Source organism: Procambarus clarkii, chromosome 17, assembly GCF_040958095.1.
Source record: "Procambarus clarkii isolate CNS0578487 chromosome 17, FALCON_Pclarkii_2.0, whole genome shotgun sequence".
NCBI lineage: Eukaryota > Metazoa > Arthropoda > Malacostraca > Decapoda > Cambaridae > Procambarus > Procambarus clarkii.
This window is the reverse complement of record NC_091166.1, coordinates 47,270,230-47,295,010: the sequence shown is the minus strand read 5'-3', so window position 1 is coordinate 47,295,010 and position 24,781 is coordinate 47,270,230. Positions and strand designations below refer to the sequence as shown.

At 39.1% G+C, this 24,781-nt stretch overlaps 1 protein-coding gene across 1 annotated transcript in view; it reads left to right on the top strand.

Moving 5' to 3' along the window:
- The window catches only part of LOC123772486 (chitinase domain-containing protein 1), a 39,758-nt gene extending 16,245 nt beyond the window's left edge, over positions 1 to 23,513 (top strand). Inside the window, exons 3-9 of the mRNA XM_045765698.2 lie at positions 371 to 548; positions 5,549 to 5,658; positions 13,211 to 13,368; positions 13,945 to 14,048; positions 15,516 to 15,595; positions 17,677 to 17,825; positions 18,013 to 23,513. Coding sequence (XP_045621654.1) covers positions 371 to 548; positions 5,549 to 5,658; positions 13,211 to 13,368; positions 13,945 to 14,048; positions 15,516 to 15,595; positions 17,677 to 17,825; positions 18,013 to 18,154 — 921 coding nt within the window. The 3' untranslated portion in view covers positions 18,155 to 23,513. The remainder of the gene's footprint in view (positions 1 to 370; positions 549 to 5,548; positions 5,659 to 13,210; positions 13,369 to 13,944; positions 14,049 to 15,515; positions 15,596 to 17,676; positions 17,826 to 18,012) is intronic.
- Positions 23,514 to 24,781: the final 1,268 nt, after the last annotated feature.

Below are 24,781 nucleotides of genomic sequence, written 5' to 3'. Positions count from 1 at the left end.
TTCTTCCCTTCCTTCCCTTCTCTTGGTAAAATTTATTATGAAGCACTGTAATTGCTGAACAATAGGAAAACAGATATTTTAATCTTGACTTTATGAAAATGGCATGGGGGGGGGGTTTCTCCATAAATGCTAATATTTGGCAAAGCATTTCATGCAGGCCAACACCGCCTTGCCTGACACCCCTACCCAACATGATTCATTTAGGAAAGTTGGGTGGGGCTAGCACTATGCATCTTGCCTCCAACTTCGTGCACAGACAGACATTCATTATAGATATAGATGACTATTTTTAGATATTTTAGTTCCTTAAAGAACACTAATGAGTTTTATATAATGTATTGTATCTAATAATCTCCATTCTTAATTTCAGTGGAATAATCATGGATATGATATTGCAAAATTTTTGGGTGGCAAATTTACCCATATATCACCAGTTTGGCTACAGATAAAACACTCTGGAGGAGAAGTCATAATTACTGGAGACCATGATATTGACCAAGGCTGGATGAAAGAGGTTAGGAAGGCTGGAAAGAGAGTTAACGTCAAAAGTGAGTTTGTAGTACTGTATCTAAATTATAAATTCATTTATCTTTCCTTGTTTTGAAATTGTTATGTATTTTTTGTAAAAAAAATATATAATTACCATAGTGAGAATTATAATTAAAGTGATAGAAAGTGTGCTTGAAAAGCATATAATAAAAACCCACAAGGGTCTGGTGGCCTTACCAGGTCCTTGTGATTAATTGTGCATTAATTGCTTTTCTTGGTTTGGGTTGAACTAGTGTCTCTAGACTCTTTGCTTCTAGTGATTGTACATGCGATCTGTGGTAGGCACTTATGACTCTCAAAGATCTGTGAGATATAATAGGCTCTTAACTAACCAGGTGGCTAGCTCAGGAAGCCAGTGAGTAGACCCATAAAGAGCATTTCATTACATTCAATGTGACATTTTTTGTTTTGTCCATAACTTCATTACCACTTATACCTATGTGGCTCAGTACCAATTATACCTCTGTATTCACCTAGTTGTGCTCGCTAGAGTTGAGTTTTGGCTCTTGGGTCCTGCCTTTCAACTGTCAATCTCTTGGTGTATAGTTTCCTGAGCTTATTGAGCTTTACTGTATCATATCTACATTTAAAGCTGTGTATGGAGTCATCCTCCACCACATCATTTCCTAATGCATTCTATTTATTAACAATTCTGACACTGAAAAAATTCTTTCTAATGTCTGTGGCTCATTTGGGTACTCAGTTTTTACCTATCTACCCAGTCAATTCCTCTTAAAATTTTGTATGTCGATATCATGTCTTACCTTACTCATACTGTATTTCCAGTGATGTGAGGTGCAATTCAATCACTTTTTTCATAACTCGTACCTCTTGGATCTGGGACTAGTCTAGTGGCATACCTTTGAACCTTGTCCAGCTTCATCTTATGCTTGACAAGGTATGGATTCCATGCTGGAGTCACATACTCCAGGATTGGTCTTATATGTGTGGTATACAAGGTTCTAAATTATTCCTTACACAGGTTTCTAAAGGCAGTTTTGATGTTAGCCAGCCTAGTATATGCTGCTGATGATATTCTTTTAATGTGGGCTTCAGGAGAAAGGTTTGGTGTGATATCAACTTCTAGATCTTTCTCTCTGTGCTTTTCATGGAGGACTTCATCTCCCATTCATTACCCGTGTCTGGCCTCCTGTTCCCTCCACATAGTTTCATTACCTTATATTTACGTGGGTTGAATTTTAGTAGCCATTTGTTGAACCATTCCTTCAGGTTTGCCTAAATCATCATTTAGCCTCTTGCTATCTTCCTCAGTCTTAATCTTTTTTTGATTTTTGCATCTTTTGGTACACATTGAGAGGAATAAGTCTATTTCCTCTGGGAGATTGTTTACATATACAGTGTATCACAAACAGGATTAGTCCAAGGACTGAATCGTATGGGACTCCACTGGCGATGTCTCTTCACTCTGAGATCTTGCCCCTCGCTGTGACTTGCTGTCTTTTGTTGCTTAGGTACTCCCTTGTCCATTGAGTACCTTCCCTTTCACTCCTGCCTGCATCTCCAGTTTGTGCTCTAATCAACTATGGGATACTGTATCAAAGGCTTTCTGGCAATCCAAGAATATGCAATCTGGCCACCCTTATCTTTCCTGTTTAATTTTTATCACCTGGTCGTAGAATTCAGTTAATCCTGTGAGGCAAGATTTACCATCCCTGAACCCGTGCTGATGATGTGTTACAACATTCTTTTATTCCAGGTGTTCTAGTTTTTACACACAATCTTTTCTGTCGTCTTGCATGGTATGCAAGTTGGGGACACTGGCCTGTAGTTCAGTGCCTGTTTGTTACCCTGCTTGTTTATCAGGACTACATTAGCCATCTTCAAAATTTTTGGCAGTTCTCCTGTTACCAGGGATTTGTTATACACCATTGAGAGTGGTAGGCACTGTACTTCAGCTCCTTCTTTTAGTATCTAAGGTGAGATTCTGTCTGGGCTTATAGCCTTTATTACATTCAACTCGAGCAAATGCTTCAGTATCTCCCCACCGGTATTCTCAAAATCCTCCAGTGGTGCCTGGTTAGATATTCCCTCTCCTTATTTCAGGAACTTCTCCCTGCTCCAAGGAGCAAGGAGCTCCTTGCTCCTTGTTTCTTATCTCAGGAACTCCTAATTATATGTATTCATATATATCACATAATATATGTTTATACTGTATATACATCTATTGTATATACTGACATAGATGGAGTGAGATCAGAAATACTACAGCTAAATTATACAATACAGCTGAAGACACCAGACATTGTTGCACTAATGGAGATGAATCTTGAAGATGATATCTTAAATGAGGTTGTATTTCCTAGGGAAGTTTGGTAAACTTCAAAACAGGACAGGAAAATTTGGAAAGGTGGAAGCATTGCTGTGCTGGTGAAAGAACATATAAAGGTAAACAAATTAATGATTGCCAACCCACAAAAAAGTTTACAAATCTTTAGTGCCATTATGCCATCAGGATGATAAACTGAAAATCATAAATGCCTACGGTCCACTGGCAGGCAACACATGGACAAAGTATGAGCTGGACAACAAATGAGAGGGCTTTGTAACGATCATGAAAGAGGTCATACATAGTAAGAACACATAAAGATAGATTGCGACTGTTGGTACTTGATGATTTAAACTTGAAACCCATAGATTGGGAGGCCTATGAAGTAAGAACTTTTGAACTGGTATACTGTATTTGTAAACTTCTTCCTGGAGACATTCATGTGTCAACATGTTAAACAAGCTATGAGAATGAGGGAAGGGAATGTTCCTCAATGCTGGATTTGATACTCACCAAGAAAGAAAGAGAGATTTGACATTCAGTACCTTCCCCTCCTTGGGCAAAAGTGACCATGTCCTTTTGGAAATAAAGTATGCAAAGTGTTATAATCTAGAAGAGAGTGACGAAAATGGAGCAGTTGAAAAACCTGATTTCAGCAGAGGACACCATGGGGTACTTAGGAAGTTCTTAAATTGATTGGAAAGACTTACTGTTAGGCAAGGAAGTAAATGAGATGTATGTCAAGTTTTGTGAAATATAGATAAAGGCACAACACAATTTATACCAAAAAAGAGATGCAGAACTAGGAAACTGGACTGGTTCAACAGAAATTGTGAGAGGGCCAGAGACCAAAAGACACAAAACTGGAATCAATATAGGAAGAGGCTAAACCCTCAAACATCTCTTAATGGGATGGGACATCAACGGGAGCCGCGGCTGAGGGGACAGAACTCTGGACACGTGATCCTGTGGTCCCGGGTTCGATCCCGGGTGCCGGCGAGAAACAATGGGCAGAGTTTTTCACCCCGATGCCCCTGTTACCTAGCAGTAAATAGGTACCTGAGAGTTAGTTAGCTGTCATGGGCTGCTTCCTAGGGGTGGAGGCCTGGTCGAGGACTGGGCCGCGGGGTCACTAAAAGCCCCGAAATCATCTCAAGATAACTCAAGATAACATACCAGCAATATAAAGAAGCAAGAAATAACTAAATGGCAGTGAGAAGAGAGGCAGGAATAAATTTTGAGAAAGGGAGAGTGGAAAAATGCAAAACAGAACTAGGCCTATTCTATAAATTCATTGAAAGCAAATTGCAGGTAAAGGATAAAATTCCAAGATTGGAAATATGTGAAACATTAAACAAACGGTTCCAAAATGTGTTTTTGCAAAATTAAATTTTCAGAGAGCCAGTCACAGTAAGATTTCCAAAAAACAACATAGAGCATCTAAGGGATGAAGTGGAAAAAATGCTTAAGGAGCTAAATAAGAACAAAGTAGTTGGCCCAGATGGAATTTCACCATGGGTTCTGGGAGAATGCACATCCGAGCTCAGCATTCCCCTTCAATTGATTATTCAGTGTTCTCTTGTAACCCTTTCCACCACTGTCACGGGATGGGTATGGGGTGTATAATGAAGAAAAAATCGATCAATCATCGTGCGCACAGGAGTCCTGGCAGATATATGGAAAAAGGCTAACATTGTTCCAATCTTAAGTGGCAGTAGGGAAGACCCTCTTTAATTATAGACCTGTATCATTACTATGTGTAGTAGTCAAAAGAGTGGGAAAAAAATAATTAAAACCCAGTGGGTAGAACATCTGGAGAAAAAAAACAGACAGTATGGTTGTCAATCTGGAAGATCCTGTGTCATGAATCTACTTAGTTCTATGATAGAGCTACAGAGATTTTACAAAAAAAAAAAAAAAGAGATGGTTGGGTTGACTGCATTTATCTGGACCTAAAAAAAAAAAAAAGGCTTACAACAGAGTACCACATAAGAGGTTGTTCTGGAAACCTAAACATACTGGAAGAGTGACAAGAAGGCTTCTAAAATTGATGAAACTTTCTAACTGACAGAAAAATGAGAGTATAGATAGATAGATATGTACATACACAAAGATGACTATATTTGAAAGGAAGATTTTAGTCAAAGAGCTTTTGCACAATAATTGCATGCATCCTCATAGACAATTAGTGAGAAACTGGGCAAGAAGTAACCATGAAATAGCACCTACTGTTACCCCCAACACTGGCATGAAAAACCAAAAGGAGCAGTAGATGTGAAGAAAATCATAAAATTAGTGTAAACACAGACAACAGCATTGTAGGCAGAAACGGGGGATTAAATAGGAGAAAATAGTTGAGATGTAGTTTAATTAACTATTAAGAGTGGACTTCAATTGAAAAGCAATCAATCCTTCTGGTTGCTCACACCAGTGTTGGGAAACAGTTGGTAGTATTTCTCACAGAGAGTAATCACACTAACTTGATCACAATGACAAAATCCAGAGGAGCCGTGATGAAGATTCGAACCTGTGCGGAGGGGTGTGCGTGTATGCATATATGTATATGTATGCATGTTTATATATATATATATATATATATGTATGTATGTATGTACATACTGTACATATATATAATATATAGATTTTAAAACGGCTTGTACTCATTTAATTACAGTATTGTAACAGTTTTTTATAAGAATTTTTGTTTTGCAGTTGTACCTCGTATTTTGTTTGATGGATGGCAACTCCATGACTTCCGAGAATTCTTTGATTCAGAGAATCAACGTTATAAACTAGCTATTGACATCATCAATATGATCAAGGTACTTGTATCATCTCAAAAGTCAATCATAAAATGTTCTCTGTATTATTTTAAAATAGTCTTTGGGCCAACTTTAAATATGTGTGTTGCTGGAAAATCTGAAAAGAAAGTGATGGTGATGGAATTCAAATATGCCTATATGACAAATTCAAATATGCTTATATGACAAATATGCCTATATAGGCATATTTGTCTATATAGGAACAATGTGAGGTGAAGGTGATGGTGATATCTGACATTTGTGGGGTTAAGTATTTCCTACTTTATAATTTTCTTTGTAGTACTGCAATGTTAACTTTCCTTCTATCTATTTCACTGTGAAGTTGTGGTTGGTGGCTGCTGAACCAGCAGCCTCTACATGGTGTTATAGTGGTTGGTGACTACTAAATCTGTTCTATAGTGTTATAGTGGTTGGTGACTACTGAATCTGATCCATGGTGTTATAGTGGTTGGTGACTGCTGAGCCTGTTCCATGGTGTTATAGTGCTTGGTGACTGCTGAACCTGTTCTATGGTGTTATAGTGGTTGGTGGCTGCTGAATCTTTTCCATGGTGTTATAGTGTTTGATGACTACTGATTCTCTGCAACTAATTTTAGTATTTTCTTCTTTGATGATTTTATAGCAAGCTTAATTTTCACGATGCATTGCTCCTGTTTCTGCGTGATCCAAGCATTTATTAGTGTTATTGATACAGAACGTGGTAATGCTTGTAAATACTAAAGTAAGTTTCATGAGATTTCTCCTATCACTTTCACAATTGCTACTGGAGGACTAGAGCCAGCCTGGCCCCTCTTGCAGAGGTGCAGAGAGCAAGTGACATTCTGCCATATCACTGGGAAAGCATCCACAAAGTCAGCGAAACTTTACAGGCAACTACAGGGTTAACAAAGACTCAAAGCTTTGAAACTTCAAAATGACTCTCCAAATGATTCAACCAAAACAAAAAATTCACTCAAAACTTGCTTGAACCTGTTTTGAAGAGTTTCAGTCCCTATCTGATATTCCATATGACTACTTTAATCCAAGTTTGTCTGGCTCTCCAGTTGAGGGTTTGAATGGTGTCCCCGACCTCAAGGAGGTGTACTGGTACATATCTACCCATCCAGGGGCCAGATTCACGAAGCAGTTACGCAAGTACTTAACGAACGTGTGCATCTTTTCTCAATCTTTGGCGGATTAGTTTACAATTATTAAACAGTTAATGAGCTCTGAAACACCAAGAGGCCATTTGTAACAATAACAACAGTTGATTGGGAAATTTTCATGCTTGTTAACTGTTTAACCCTTAAAGTGCGCATCACTTCATATGAAGTGTAAATCGTTTTACCAGTCAACTGCGCTTCACTTCATATGAAGTGTATGGGTACCGCGCACGATTTGAATGGCCCGCGGTGTAGCTGGGGGTCCCATACGCTGCCCAGGGGCTCTAGTAAACAGCGGCCATTTTGAAAAAAAATCCAGCTCACGCTCCGATGGCATGGGAGGCCTCAGTTTAGCGAGAGTCACCATGGCGAGCGCACGGTCAAACGCCTCACAGGCACGCATCACTCAGTCCCTCACCCCAGAGCAAATAGCCCACGAATTATTCTCTGAAGGTGAAGAAAGTGTGTTTGACGATTCAGACAACGATGAGGATTATACACAGTTGTCGGGAGATAGTAGCAGCAGCAGTGAAAGTGAGAATGACCGCCATGCCATGGCGAGGCCTATACGCTCTCCCATGCCTCCTCGCCCATTTTCTACCCCAATTCTACCACGACCTCACAGTTCCTGTGGATATTTTCTGTTTGAGGGTGACGAGTCAGAGGGAGGTGACTCCTTTTCTGGGTTTAGTGACTCAGATCAAAGTTTTATTGAGCCTGTGGCTGGTACCAGTGGTGTAACTGGGCGAGAAATTGTCGCGTCAGCAGCATCTCGCCCAGCCAAGCGCCACCGCATGGCACCACATGAGGGACCAAGACCCTCGTGTTTACGTGCACCCACCTCACGTGCACGTAGCCGCCGTGCTTCTCGCAGACGGTATTCAGCTCCTGGTCGCCGGTATGCATCGCTTCCTCGCCGTCTTTCCTCTGCATCTCGCAGGACGCCTGGTGTACTTGAGTGGAGTGATGGTGACGATTTTATTCCTAATATTCCTCACTTTGACGATAAAGATGTAGGGATTACAAACCTTTTCCCTAATCAAGGTGAGGACATGGCTGAGATGGAATATTTTACAGCATTCTATGATGAACCACTCATGGAATACATTGTACACCAAACGAACCTGCATGCTGCTTACCTGATTGAGAGGGAAATCACAGAATTTTCACGACTGCAGCGTTGGAAAAATACCACAGTGGCGGAAATGTATGTGTTTTTGGCACTCTGTTTGTTGATGAAGCACTGTCACAAACATGCAATAAATGACTATTGGAGCAAGGACAAGACAATACCAACACCTTTATTCGGGAAATATATGTCACGAGACAGGTTTCAGATACTCCTCAGGTGTCTACATTTTGGAAGTGTTCAGGACCGAACACCTGATGATAGACTGTGGCGAGTGAGGCACTACATGAACGATGTTATTGGAAAATTCAGAGATTTTTACGTACCAGCACAGAAGCTGGTGGTTGATGAATCTCTCATACTTTTCAAGGGACGTGTTCCATTCAAACAGTACATTCCCTCAAAATGAAACCGATTTGGCCTGAAATTTTTTGTTCTTTGTGATTGTGAGACAGGATACGTGTTACACATGATTCTGTACTCGGCTAGTGATGTAGACATTCCCGGTAACGACGAACATGGATTCTCGGGGAGTGTAGTGAAGACCATCATGGCTCCGTGGATGAACAAGGGACACATTTTATACACAGATAATTACTATACAAGTCCCTTGCTAGCTCGGTTCTTGCTAGAAAATAGAACCGGATTGGTTGGTACAGTAAAGCCACAACGAAGGGAAATGCCTGTGTTTGACAACGACATTGCAGTTGGTGAGTGTCAGAGAAGGAAAAGTGATAACATTCTGTCAGTTCGGTGGAAAGACAAAAGAGAGGTGAACTTGTTGACAACAATTCATGATGGAACAATGGTGAACAGTGGGGAAGTGAGCCATAAAACAAACGCACCACTATATAAGCCAGACTGTGTTTTAGACTATAATATCAACATGCGGTTGATTGATAAATCAGACATGATGATTGGCACTGCAGAGTGTGTGCGGAAGACATGTAGGTGGACGAAAAAAGTGTTCTTCCATCTTGTGGACATGAGCATGCTGAACTGTTTCAACATGTACCTTGTGAGAACTGGACGTAAGCCCACTTTCCGTGACTTTGTATTTGATGCTGCAATACAGTTATTAGGAAAGTTTGCAAAAGATGTCCCAGGTATTCAGCGGCCCATCATAAACCCACTGTTGCAGCATGCTGGTACTCCACGCCTCGCTCACACTGAAGGCTTCCTAGCACACAAACTTAAGTATTTGCCACCTGGTGTGAAGCGTGCAATAGCCCAACGTGATTGCTTGGTGTGTAAAACAACGACACGTAGAGACAAGAAACGGAAGCTTGTGCAAACATGGTGTGAAACGTGTGGTATCCCATTATGTGCTGTCGACTGCTTCAATGACTACCACAGTCTAGAAATCTTCTAAGTGTGCTTCAAAGTGTGTATAGCGTGTGCGAGTGTGTAAATATGTAAACATATAAGCAGAACATATAATATAATAGACTGTAATGACATATTATATTGCCGTAATTGAAAACATTTGTGTGCGCCTGTGTATACTCAAATATGCAACAATTATTGATACAAAATATGTTCAAACAGTATTTGAAACACAATTAGTGAAAAAAAATTAGATAAAATGCGCTTAGACATTGTAAATAAATAGCGCGAAAATATATTTGTGGCAACTCTGGCTGTTTGAGGACCGCGCGCAACATCTCCCGGGCGTGTACTGCATGAGCGAACATGCAGATTGTGACGTCATCGCAGAGCTTCTCGGCTCTATTGCAACAAAAGTAAGTACAATAGAATTTTTTTTTTATTTTTCCCGTGATCAGTGAACAGAACTTAACAGATTAGCAAAAAAAAAATTTTTTTTTTTTTTCAAAATGACATGCGCCTGTGTGGATAGCAGGATATTAGACCCCGAGCATGTTAAGGGTTAATAAATATAACCAAAGCCGTCAAAGATTGAGGAAAGATGTACGCGTTCGTAAGTACTTGCATAACTGCTTCGTGAATCTGGCCCCAGGGTATTTGGTTTTGGCAGTGGCATATCTAAGGTGCTGCTAAAATATGGCACATTCCCTGGGCACTACATGCAATACATACCTGGGCCACTGAGCTCTTGCTATTAACCCTTGAACAGTGGCTATGATAAAATGGTCATATCTGCCTATATGCAAAAAATAAACAAATAAAAAATAATTTTTCATCGTAAAATTATTAATTTGTATGCAAAATGTAAGAAAAACAGGAAATAAGTGAATATTTATTGTTTCACTGGGTGGAGGCGCTTTGCAAGGCTGTGTCTGGCACCTGTCAACACCCGGTGCTCAGCTTCCCGTTTTATCCTCGGATGTTTCAAGGATTGTTTATTGGCTTGTTTCTCTTTATTTACATCCACAGTGTTATTATATCAATATTTGCATCATAGCTGTTTTGACTCTGGTGGGGTTTTTCTTCATTTGCAGTCTTTTCCTCCTTTTCTAGTGAAGAAAGATTCTGCAGGCTTAGAGAAGGGTCCATTGGTTGTTGATGCTTGGTTGATATTCCTAGGGTCATCATTTATTCTGTCTGGTAATTACCTAAGTGTAGTTACAGGATGAGAGCTACACTCATGGTGTCCCATCTTCCCAGCACTCTGTCATATACTGTAATGCTTTGAAACTACAGTATGGTACTGACGGTTTTGGCCTCCACCACCACCTCGTCTTAACTTGTTCCAACTGTCTACCACTCTGTTTGCGAAAGGGAATTTTCTTATATTTCTTTGGCAGTCTTGTTTACTTAGTTTAAATCTATGACCTCATGTTCTTGAAATTCCAGGTCTCAAGAATTCTTCTCTATCAATTTTGTCGATTCCTGTTACAATCTGGTACGTAGTGATCATATCACCTCTTTTTTTTTCTTTTATCTTTTAGTTTTGGCAGATTTAATGCCACTAACCTCTACTCGTAGCTCTTGTCTTTCAGTTCTGGGTGCCATTTAGTTGCATGTCTTTGCACCTTTTCCAGTTTGTTGATGTGCTTCTTAAGATATGGGTACCATGCAATCGCTGCATATTCCAGTTTTGGTTTCACAAAGGTCATGAACAATTTCTTTATTTCACCATCCATGTATTTAAAAGCAATTCTGAAATTGGAAAGTGTAGTACAGGCTTCTTGCACAATATTCTTAATGTGGTCATCAGGTGATAGTTTTCTATCTAGAACCACCCCTAGATCTCTTTCTTTATCAGAATTCTTTAAAGATTTCTCACATAATATATAGGTTGTGTGAGGTCTGTTCTCCTATTCCACATTCAGGTTCCCTGAATGTGGAATATTCTGGTCCCTGAACACATTTCTGTCAGGGACCTGATGGCTGCGTGGACAGCACTCGGAGTTCGCAATCCTAAGGGTCTGGGTTCGATCCCCGGCGGAAGAGGGAATCAAATGGGCAGAGTTTCTTTCACCCTGATGAGGGGCACCCCTGTTTGCCTAGCAGTAAATAGGTACCTGGGAGTTAGACAGCTGCTATGGGCTGCTTCCTGGGGATGTGTGTGTGAAAATTAGGATTAAGGACTTGCCCGAAATGCCTTGCATGCTAGTGGCTGTACAAGAATGTAAGAACCCTTATATATATAAATTAATAAATCTAGAACCACCCCTAGATCTCTTTCTTTATCAGAAATTTTGTAAAGGTTTTTCATATAATTTGTAGGTTGTGTGATATCTATTTTCTCCTATTCCACATTCAATAACATGCATTTACAATATTTACATTTGCAGTATTCCATTTCCCAAGTGGTGCTCCATACACTTATTTTTGTCCAGGTTTTCTTGAAGGTCATGACAAAATTGTCTAAGTTTCTTATCTTCTCTAGTATCTTAACAATATCAGGAAACATGTTTACATAATTAAGTATTCCTACTGGTAGGTTGTTTAGGTAAACAATGAGAATTACCAGTGCAAAAACTGAACCAGTTTGTTGCTACCTGCATGCCACAGGCTCCGTATTGATGGACACTTTGTGGGTTGATCCTGTATCCTTAGTCCTCTGTTCCTAAGCTTGTATTTTCCAGGTTGTCTGCAGTGTTATCAAGATTAACCACTCTGCAGTCAATCCTTGGGCCCTTGATATTCCCAAATACACTGCTCTTGTGACAGTTTTTTCTAATGTGTCTTGGGCAGATATTCAAGCTTGAGGGTTTTGGCAGTCTAACAGGGGTCATAGTGTCCAGATCTTTAGTCAGTGTCCCTGGTTCTTGTCAGTCCCAAGTCTCCTTTGAATTAGTACCTGCTACCCCTTCTCTCGTAAGTTCCTATATTTTTCTCTGTATATTTAGCTACAGGAAGCCACCAAGGGCTTACCCAGAAACCCAGCATTGAATATATAATGAAATGCCTCTTTGTGGTAAAGCCCCATGGCTCCTTGTCTCCTTCCCTCCCTCCCTTCCTGTCTCATCAGTTCATTGGGGTGGTGTTATCTGCTTCAGAACTGAGTGGCGAGCTAGCAGTGGACTAGGCTCTGGGCTGCTAATATCAGTACTAGCAGGTTCAAACTAGTTTCAAGTGTATTATTTGTTTTGGTTGAATCATTTGGGGAGTTGTTTGGCAGTTTTAAGGCTTTGAGTCTTGTGAATCCAGCAGTTGTCTGTAGAGCTTCGCTGAATTTCTGGATGCTTTCCCAGTGAAATGGCGAATGTCATTTGCTCTCTGCACCTCTGTAAGGGTTCCAGGTTCTGGCTCTAGTCCTGAGTAGGTCGAACAGAACTCCCATATACTACAAGCCACAACATGTGACTTGTAGTATGAAGCAATCTCAGCAAGATAGCTACAGAGAGTGACCAGGGCTCTACCAGAAATGGGCATTTCTCTACATTCAACACTATTTTTTATTGATCGTTCTTGACTTTGAAAGTGCCTTGATGGCTTTTCAGTACAGTTATATATTGAATAATTTTAATACATAGACTACTGTATTACAGTATATAAATACAGTACAATACAGTATATGGTATAATAAATAAAGTTGGTTTATATGTAATGTATACTGTATGTATATACAGTAATACATATACTGTATATACATACGTAAGACAAATTGCATTCAGATATGCCGACTTTTTATTTATGAGATTTAATCTGGCTAATGTTTGCAAGATGTCATTAAACTCAAATTGGTCACTTAGGTCCAAGTTCTAAAGTGACTTGTTGGCAACCAGGTAAAGTGTGCACAGTTCAGAGTGAAATATCACATAAAATATTATTCTCCTTTGGGACAGAGTTTAATCTAAAATTTTAGCTGTTTTGGGTTTTATCATGTGAAAGATTTAACTTTTTTTTTCAGATGCATCATTTAGATGGCATTGTTTTAGAAATTTGGAGCCAGATTCCAAATCTTGAGTTACTTGAACACTTACCAAGTTTTGTGACCGAGCTGGCAAACAAGATTCGTAATGCTGGCTTTACATTTATCCTCGTCATTCCTCCAGCTGTATACCAAAGGTTTGTGTCTAGAAATTACTTTCTTGTGCAAATCTGTGATTCAAATTTGTACATCAGGAAATATTTATTTTACTAGGGGCCCAGCAAGAATAAAGTTGCCCAAACTCTGGTGCTGGCACTGAAGACTATTTTAACTTGATCCCGAGTTTCTGTTGGAAACAAAGTATGATTTGATGATTTAATTTTTATTATTCCAGTAGGATGAGCATTGTAATTTATTTATTTGAAAATAAACAAATTTCCAGTGGAGAGTCCATATATCTGCTGAACTGGAATTTGATGCTAAGAATTCCAGAAAAAAAAAAACACATGAGCTTTGAGGAGAAGCTAAAGGGTTAAAATATGCTAGAGCTAGCAGACAAGAAAGAGGCAATATGATCTCGAATAAATTTTGTACATTTTTACTGACTCAAAAGGGACTGGTGTGACTTATAGGCATAGTGTGTGTGACTATCCTATGCAACATAGCTACAGGAACCCATCGAGGTCCCACCAAAAAAAAAAAAAAAGGCATTTCATTACATTCAATGCTAGTTTTTGAGAGGAAATATATTCTCAACTTTATTTTGCTTTCAGGAATTCTCCTGGCTCCTTTTTAGAAGAGCATTTCCGATCATTGGTGGATGTTGTTGATGCATTTTCTCTCATGACATATGACTACTCCAACTTTCAAAATCCAGGTAAGTTTTCATAATTTAATCTTATTTCTTGCTATTTGATACAGTACTGTACTTAGTGTTCCACCTTGTCACGGCATTCACCACCTAATGTCCTACTTTTATACATTTTACTATTGAGATTCTGTATATTTCTTATGTTTAGTTAAGATGACAATGAGGTTCAGTATCTTCAGTGAAAGTGTGTCGAGATATATCAAATAGATCTGTCATTAATTTATATCAAAAGCATGCTATGTTTATATATTCATATAATTAACCAATTAACCAAATCAATAAGTATTTCTGCTAAAGTTTTTACAGATAAACTCTCCAACTTGTATTTATAAAAAAATGTATATATGCTGTATTTTTTCCATCTCCATTACTGTACTTCATAGTGAATACTGTAATATAGTTAAAAAAAATAAAAAGTTATAGACCTTACGATCTCATGCTATAAACAATCACTACTCCACACACATACAAAGACTCTTGGAGGACATGGTGCAAGGAGCACCAGGAATTATGTTATTATCAAAGTTATAGTGTTAGTGTGCAAGTGGTGTCTGTTACCATAATTTGACTAAGATCAGTAATAGAAGACAAAGACTGACAAAATAATGAAAAAGATATACAAATCTGGGAAAATTTAGAGCAAAGGTTACTGAACAGGAGATAAAACCAAAACAACAATGGCCGACATGACAGGACCTGCACAGTCAACAGGGATTATGAAGAAAAATTCCTATTATAAGTATTTTAGAAAGAGAAGAAATTTACCAGCTTGACTTGTACTTTAAGATGGGAGAGGAAGAGGACATATTAATGAGTTATTGAAGGAAAATAAGACATAAGAAGTGAAAGGAAGAGACCTTCAAGTAAACAAAAATAGAAGAATATGGACAAAAACTCAAGCTAGCAGTTTTCCAAGCTAGCCAAAGTGTTGAATTCTGGTTCTGAATTAGGTAAGGATATGCCAAGAGAAAATTTGTGGGCAGCTCAAATGGAGGTGGTAGCTATAGGGTTAGAAGAGGGCAAGGAAGAAATAAAAGAATCCTATGTACAAGTAATCAGAGAAAGAACTAATCAAAGAAGAGTGCTTACCTGTCAGCTTATCTATTAGTAACTACGGGGAGTGAGATCTAGCTCTTTGTGCACTGTCTCCTAGCCATTTATACCCAATCTTCTAATTACCTCTCAACGTTAACATTTTCATCCTATTTTTTATTAAAGTTGTGGCAATCAAATTTAACAAATATTATGCAGTATATAGATACTGATGCAAATGATAAATTTTGTTTGCAGTTTTATTTTTTGTTCATCCAAATTAGTGCATCTTGATAACTGCATTAGTATATACAGTATTCATGTGCTTTATGTTACTAATTACTTTTTCATTCTTTCCACAATCCTTCTTCATACTTCCTCGGCTACTTAATCATCCAGTCATTTTTTGCGACGTAATTAATCTTGGATTATTGTTCTCAGGTCCTAATAGCCCTTTGTGGTGGATACGTGATTGTGTTGAAAGACTTGTGCCTGAACCCTCCTCTCCTGACCGTGCCAAGGTATTCTCCATATCTTGTTAAGTACAATAATAGTTCTTATTTTATTTTTTCAGTGTCTTTATTCTTTGAAGGTATTTGTAATGTCTGGATAAGATTAAGCATTTGGTCACTAAGTCAACAAAAAAGGAACACTCACCATTACAGTTCTGAATTTAATAGCTCATTTATTTTTTGACCGAAGGAAGGGTCTCAATATATTTTTGAGTGACAGGTTACTGGGTAAAGTTGAGTATATGGATGGCATCACACCAAATTATGTACATCAACCAGAGCTCATAGGGTCCTCAATTTAAGGGCATTTGACTTATAAACACCCGATCCAATGGCTTCCCAGGTTCTTATTTCTAGGTTGGCCCTCGGTAGCATCCCAGTGCATTGGCTCTGGTACCAGTGATACAGTATCCAGAAAACTACCAGACCTACTGAACACCAGAATCTGATGTGCTCATGGAGGTGAGGGGGAGCACAGGGGATCAGAGATGAATCCAAAATAGTGAAACAGCTCACACAGTACAGGCAAAACAAAACAAACTATATTAATCATTATAGGACTGAAAATGGTGAAATATAGTCAGTGAGTCTTGAACAACAAGAAAACATTTAAATATTAAGCAAAAAGTTATCTCCTAGCTTATAAACTGACTCTTAATATGATAAAACATATACATACTTATTCACAACTTGTTACAATGCAAAATATCATAGCTTTCCTTTTTGTACAAAAAAAAAATTGTGTGGTCCCCATAGCGCAGTGGTAAAGCACGCGTCCGGCACTTCATGAGCGCTTTGGCCTGGGTTTGTATCCTGGTCGGGGAGGATTGACTGGGCGCCAATCCTTAACTGCAGGTTCTGTTCACTCAACAGTGAATGGGTACCTGGTTGTTAAACGATTTGGCAGATTGTATTCTGAGGGAAAAATTAGGATTAAGGACCTGCCCAAAATGCTGTGTGTACTAGTGACTTTACAAAAACTCTTTGTATACATGTACAGTATATAAATAAAAACAAAAAATTAAATATAAATGTGTGTGATGTATGAAGATTTGAACGAAGCATAATTGGCAACTTTTGCACTTCCACTTGGGGGTGACATTCGATTGTCACCAACAATTGGCTGCATTGTCAAATAGTATCTGTTTTGTAAATCGGAGGGCTTCCGTTAAATATGGAAGTGTTTTTCTAAGTACTGTACCTTGATGGAAATTGCTTGTTATACTATATTTTCAAGTCATATGAAAATGACTTCTTCCTCACTGTCATAGTGGTAGCATGCTCGCTGTGTGCCTGACGAGCCTTTTTTTGGCCAAGTTTGAGCCCCAACCACTGATGCATAACTGTTCACCCAATAGCAATTGAGGCCCCAATTGTAAACTGATTGACAAGTTGTGTTCCAAGAAAAACTAATAGGGTAAAACTTAAGATGAGTTGGCCTGGCCAGCCTGTCAAGATAAGTCAAGCCTGGTCTCGGACCAAGCTTTGGAAGTAGAAGAACTCCCAGAACCCCCATCAAGCAGGTATCAAGCATGAAAGGAAAGCTCTAAGCTTGTAACAAAGTCAGAAGATGTCTGCTCTTGTACCCACCTGTGTGAAAAGGCTAGCACCACTGTACTCATCTTAACACTGCAGGCTGAAGGTAGTCCTCATTCCCTACCCTCTTCTGGTTAAGAAGAGATCCTCTGGTCCACAGCACATTAGTTCCGATAGCTGCTGTCCCACTGTACAGGTGATTTTCACACAAGTTAATCGTGTATTGGGTGCAACAATGTCTACTGACAAAAGATTGGCGATTCCTGCGTCTAATCAATCACAGTTGATAAACGTGAATTCTCACTTAATATTATTTTGTCTTTGGGATAGATTAAGGGTTTATTATAAAAGTAGAGGAAAGTAGCATTTAAAGATAATTTCATTAAAGAATACCTACATGCTTTATGAAAAAGCATGTTCAGAAAGTTTAAATGTAGGTAACAGAAGCTTTTATTTTATATAATTGTCTTCAAAAAATGTATAAAATACACAATTTGTTATTCATATATTCTAGATTATTCAGCGTAATGTATTTTCTTTTATTTTCTACTTAGATTCTTGTTGGGCTCAACTTGTATGGGCTGGACCACAGTATATCTGGAGGGTCCCATATACTTGGTCATCAGTATGTTAGTATCTTGTCCACTTATAAACCCAAGTTAAACTATGATGATGAGTCAAAGGAGCATTATTTTGAGTACAAGTAAGTATTTTTCTCCCATGTGGTATGTTAATAATGATTACTGGTACATTGCTTATGATGGATTATGGGCACAAAATCTTTGCTATAGATGCAGAGGCAGTTTTTATTCAGTCAAATGCAAGTTTAATATAACAGTTTTTGGCAAGAACAAAAAGAATACTAAATAATGTATATATATTGTTTCCAGAACAAAGAATGGTCGTCACATGGTCTTCTACCCAACGTTGCATTCAATCAGTGTTAGAGTGCAGCTGGCAAATGAGTTGGGCACTGGAGTAGCATTGTGGGAAGTTGGTCAAGGTCTGGATTATTTTTATGATTTACTGTGAGAAACTAATCTTTACCACTATTAAATGGTGCTAAAAAACTTTTGTGATATTATGCAGGTGTATAATTAACAAGTAATCAATGTTCCTGTACTGTATAGTCAGAAAATCCGTATCCTTACATCTTTTAGATGTTTTGATAACTGCCTATTTAATGTGTATAGGAAAATTTAAAGAATTTCGTATACAGCTTCATATACTAACTGATGAAGACTGAAAAAGTTCAATCTTTCTGAAACATCTGGTCTTAAATGACCCCATGCATATGTTTACTAGAGATTCATTTCTTTTGCAAGTTTTTTCTTACTAGGCAAATTACTTTTATTATTAGAGGATTAGATAAAATGTTTTCTTTTTCTGCAAATATTTGAATTGTATTTCTTGGCACATCAACTATTGTAGTGTGTCAAACAAAAAAATGAATTGATGAAGGTTGAATGTGAAAATCTTGCTTTGAATATGAGCAAGTGGGTTATTTATTTGTAAGCAGATTGAAAATTAATTGTTTGCTAATGGAGTGGTTTATAATTGTTTCTGAGCAGTTCTTCCTTAGTTACTCTGCAAGCCAGGGCCAGGGTACACTCAGGACACAGCTCATGTGCTAGGCTACACCCATGACGCCACTCAACACACCAGGCTACACACATGATGCCGCTCAACACACCAGGCTACACCCATGACACCACTCAACACACCAGGCTACACCCATGACGCCACTCAACACACCAGGCTACACCCATGACACCACTCAACACACCAGGCTACACCCATGACACCACTCAACACACCAGGCTACACCCATGACACCACTCAACACACCAGGCTACACCCATGACACCACTCAACACACCAGGCTACACCCATGACACCACTCAACACACCAGGCTACACCCATGACACCACTCAACACACCAGGCTACACCCATGACACCACTCAACACACCAGGCTACACCCATGACACCACTCAACACACCAGGCTACACCCATGACACCACTCAACACACCAGGCTACACCCATGACACCACTCAACACACCAGGCTACACCCATGACACCACTCAACACACCAGGCTACACCCATGACACCACTCAACACACCAGGCTACACCCATGACACCAGGCCTTCAATGACTTTAAGGCCACCATGATAAGAAACTTTGCAAATAGTCTTGTCACGTAATCCATGGACGGGTAAACAGCAGAGGGCAGGACTCAATCATACTACTCATTATGACACAAAAGGATATATCATAACTTTTTAGATTTAAAAAAAATTTCATTTTAATAAAGTATATGTACAGTAGTTAACTGCCACTCGTAGGACGCGTATGAGGTGCATACTGAGCAAGTCAAACGAGATGTATTGGTCTAAGTTCAGTCGAGTACACTCATTCTTACTACACACACTATTTTAATACTGTTGTTTAAATTAATTTGCTACACAAGGCATTTTAATCACTTAAATTTGCCTCATGCATGTACAGTGCAGAATGCATAAATTATGAGGTATGGAATAAGTGACATAATGTATCGTATAAAAGCAGTTGTAAGTTCACACGTGTTGATTTCAAATATGAAATGTGTATTGCAATTCTAAAATGTTTATGGGATGAGAATTTGAAAAATGAGTGTTGTTGAGGTTGTTGATAGATTCAAAGGTTGACTTCCTATTGGGAAATGATTACTGCTTGATTCGTATATAGAAATGCAATTCTAAAGAAATTGCATTTCCATAATTTCCATTTGTAGCGGGATGTATGCAGTGCATGACAGAAATGTCTTGACAATATGCATCATGCTTAATCTGAACATTACAAATTATGAGACATTGTTCTGTTGTTAGTACTGTACATTGTGTCATCAGTAAGTCATCATCGTGAAAGAGACAGGTTAAGAAAAAAAAGGGCAGACGGTACAGAATTCGTGACAAAATATAGCCTGAACTACAACTTCTTATATATAGTACTGTACCATTCTGTGGTTGAATGGAAGGGGTGAGACCAGAAGATGGGGTGGAAAAAACTGTAAAACCAAATAAAATTAGACAGGACAACAAAACCAAGACTCCAACTTCACCAGAGGATTCTGAGACATCCAGGGCAACACGAAGCCAGTTATAAAAGCTACTAGTCTAGTGTGTAAAGAAAGGAGACCAGTAAACAAGATCTGGATGCAACCTCACCTTAATGTCTTCAATAAAAGATTGTCTATAAATTCCCTAACATAGTTAAAGGAGTGACCAATTCTTAAAATATTAAAACAAAATGTAAGGTTCTTTTCTGGAGGGAGCCCCTACGGCTCCCTGGAGCTTACTAAGCTGATATGCTAATGTCAGATTTTGGCAGTCATGTGTATGGAGTTTTTATGGGCCTACCAGGGACCACGAGCCAGAACCTAGCCCCCTCTAGAGAGGCAAGGGGAGCAATAGCCTATAGAAACCCCCGTGTAATTGGAAGCATTCTATGTCTGCCATCAGGAAACAATCCTGAACCGAAGGGGCCACAACAAAACGAGAAGAAAGAAAAGAGAGCACTCTGTCCAATGACCAGGACGGCTCAGGCAGCGCATGAGCAGGCCGGAGGTGAAACAACACCCAAGACAGCTTACAAAACGGTGCAGACGTGACATCAATACCGAATGCAAGCTGAAGCGGCTCCATCAGCACCGCACGATACGAGGCGACAGTGTTAGGCATAAGACGGTGGTCCTAGAACAACCAAGAGAGAAAGGACAACAGCACCCTAACAGAAAGCAAAGTACAACGACAAAGACATAAGAAGAACCGGAAGGACCGCCAGGAAACTTCATACTGCCGCAGAGACGAAGCCCTGCAAGAGGACAACGTATCCCAAGGAACAGAGCCGGCCGCTGCAATAGGTGACAACTAGCTGCATAGCACCCTGTGCCCCTTATCAATGCAAAAACTGCCTCTTGCCCTAAGGTAAACTAGGGGGACAAAACACCCAAGTACCCAAAGGGCGGCCAAAAAACCGAGCAGAAAAAGGGAGACACACACACACAGGCAGACCCCGAGGAACTTGTGGACGGTAACCCCAAGCTCCAAGGGCAGTACTTACAAGGCACCTAGGGAAGGGAACCCTAGGCACATGCAGCCCGAGTACTGAGGAATAACTCCTGGCTCTCGCACCCCTGGAGTACAGCAGCCACACACAAGGCACAGCGCCGCAAAAACACTGGAGCCAGAGCACACAACCGAGCCGATAGCATCAACCTCGAGAACTGGGGTGTGGATCACTGGTGCGGTATGTCTGGGGCTACCCCTTCCCCCTTCCGGGGAGGGGGGGGGGCTGCGAACAGCGGCGCGACGATGGGTGGCATCATACTAGTTTGCTCGTTTTTGTTTGGGGAGTTCTATTCACTCGTTCGGCTTTTGGTTGCAATTTTCACCAGAATAGGGGTTTGTTTTGGGACCCCTACCTTTCTGGGTGCCTAACCCGGTCGATGGCAGACATAGAATGCTTCCAATTACATAGGGGTTTCTATAGGCCATTGCTCCCTTTGCCTCTAGAGGGGGCCAGGTTCTGGGATGTGGTCCCCGGTAGGCCCATAAGAACTCCATACACATGACTGATGCCAACGTCTGACAGCATATCAGCCTAGAAAGCTCCAGGGAGCCTCCGGGACTCGCCCAGAAAATGACGTTTCATTACATTCAACGCTGGTTTTTTAAGCTACATATATTTCCTTGTATACTCTGTACAGAATTTCATACTAAATTTACATCAGTTCCTGAAATTTAGATAGTTACACCTTAATTTTGTATTTGTTTTCTAATAGGATTCAGGAAAAACATATGAATATGGGTGAATGGAGGAAAAAAATAAAAATGATCCCAGATTAACATTTGGAATGGCATCACCCCCGGGATGCCATTGATTCTATGTTGGGTACCGCCTTTGTCATAGGACGGGAGCCGTCTTCATTTTCAAATAGGGAGGCGATGCTTCAGATGTTGCACTCTAAGGACTTGTACCATAAAATCTTGAAGAAGAATGTCATCCATGATAAAACTTTTTTGGAATCGATGTTGGAGGTGGCAAAATTTTGTCATACAAATGCAAATTTTGGGCATTAAGAAAAGGAGGATTGTTAGGATTTTATTGTGGAAGATGTATGCATAGCCATTGTTCAATTTTCTAGCATACACAGAGCATTGTAAGAAGTGTGTTACATATCACATTGTTAGTCATAAGGGCTGAGCATTGAAGAGGTAAATTTTATGAAGTAGAGTATTGTAGTAGCAAATAAAGACTTCAGCCATGACTCTGGAGTGGAGGTATAATTGTCATAATGGAAGACTGAAAATGTACCACAAGTTTTTTTATGGCTCTCAAAATAATATATACTATACTGAATATAGATAAATGCAAGTAGTTTGTTACTTTAATACGTGTATAAATTACAGCCACAAATTTGTATAGTATATAACCTGTGAACAGTTTTGTTTTGTTGTAGCACTACCACTTTCAGCTTGGAGAAGATTTTGCATCATACAGTAGTATGATTACACCCTCGTGCATTTAAGATTAACAGCACATGTAACTGGTTCTTGATTATATTATTAATGCACAGCAAAGAATTAAAATATGCTAATTGTAAGTCAGTTTGTGGGATTAATAGTACAACTGCCCATATGTGAATGTGCCATGTGCTAATGCTTCACCATGTGCTAATACTGTGAAGCTGGTGTAGCAAGATATTTTGACCTGCAACAATATTTGCATTATCAAGTTGCATTTATTTGTATCTAAATGGTTTAGAGTTACCCAGTCAGTACAGTAATTGTTAAAAAAAAAAAATTAATATATATTTGTATTCCTGTTTAAACTATATTTATTTGTATGTTAAATATTCACCGAAAAGTTTTTATATACAGGGAAATGTAGCGAATTATTACCGTGTGACGTATCTTGTGTTGTGCTAGTAGTCAGATCACTTGACTAACAAGCATTATTCACAAGCTGCCTTACCCGTCCTTATTTCTGAATTATAATTCCACAATAATGATCTAGCAAGATAAGCACTTAAATGTCAAAAAGGCATATGATGTACACATAATGTACCCAATACATATATCATGGGAAAATGTGGATTAATATCCGAAGTCAATAAAATATGGCAATTGATTTTAATTATACAAATATTAGTTTAGTAAATGCATTCACATCATCTCCACCCTGAACATCACCCTTGGTATATCCTTTTGGGTTTCATCTGTTATTAGTGATCTGTATTATATTGGGCCATGTGAGATGATGTATACTTTTTAACATGCAGCCTCTTTGGCTGTCCTTAATATATTTGCACTAGTTTTATAAAATAATATATGCTGTTTGAGTGATAGTCTGTTTTTGTTTCCTAGTGTTTGTCTCCCACTATTAAAACAAGGTTCTCTGGCATCATATGCTAAGAAATACATGAAAGACAGGCTTTCTGCAAGACCTAGAGATATTGCATTTGTAAGTACAGTACAGTGACACCTCCAAAATCCGAACATCATTCCAGATCTAATCAGAATTCACAGATAATGCACTCTGAATTTTGAGACATTTTGCTTTTTTTTTTTTTTTTTTTTTTTTCTTCACCATTTCTTTTACATCAGTTATTTACCAGTCTCCGTGGCGTAGTGGTTAAGACGCTCCCCTGGCATTTGAGAACACTTTGTCCTGGGTTCGTATCCTGGCTGGGGAGGATTTACTGGGCGCAAATCCTTAACTGTAGCCTCTGTTCAACTCAACAGTAAAATGGGTACAGTACTTGGTTGCAAAAACGATTCTTCACAGGGGTTGTATTCCGGGGAACATAGGATTAAGGACTTACTCAAAACGCTATGCGTACTAGTGGCTGTACAAGAATGTAAGAACTCTTGTACTTGCCCAAAACGCTATGCGTACTAGTGGCTGTACAAGAATGTAAGAACTCTTGTACAGTATATATATAATATATAAAAAAAATTGTGCTAGATAAAATCCTTGGTAACTCTGACTTCTTTGATATAACTCATATCTTTCCAATCTTGTATTGGCATCGTAATGATATCTAGGACCTCTTGAATATTTTGTAACATAGAAGGCACAAACTTGACTGCATCAATCTTCTTAAAACGGAAGAATATACAGGTAGGGAAATGTGGTGCTACAGAGACATTGTTCAGAAAGAAGCCATTTCTATTGTTTTTTCGGTTGATACTTCCAAGTTAGGCTCAGAAATAAGGTAGTGCAGCACTATGGCAGTTCAGGGAATGCACATTATGGGACCTTGTTCTGCCCAAGATGGATCCTGTGTCACAAGTTTCCCATTCAGGGTTTTCAGGAGTGTTCCTTGGAGGCTGAACCTCTCCAGCAAACTACATGGACATAAAAAAAATATTTACAACATAGTAATTATATATTCCCTCTGGTTCAGGTGCTTCCTCGGGTATTATACAAGTTGGAGAACTTTGTAGGCCGTGTTCATCTCTTGGCTTCCATGTATCCTTTTTCACTTTTGGTTCTGGCATTACTCTAGTGTTGCCCCTCACCCCAGAACTTTTCCTGACAGTACACAATTCTTAGAAGATAGTAGCCAGACTTATCTGGATGGTTCCAGAGCCTGCTAATTTCATTGTAA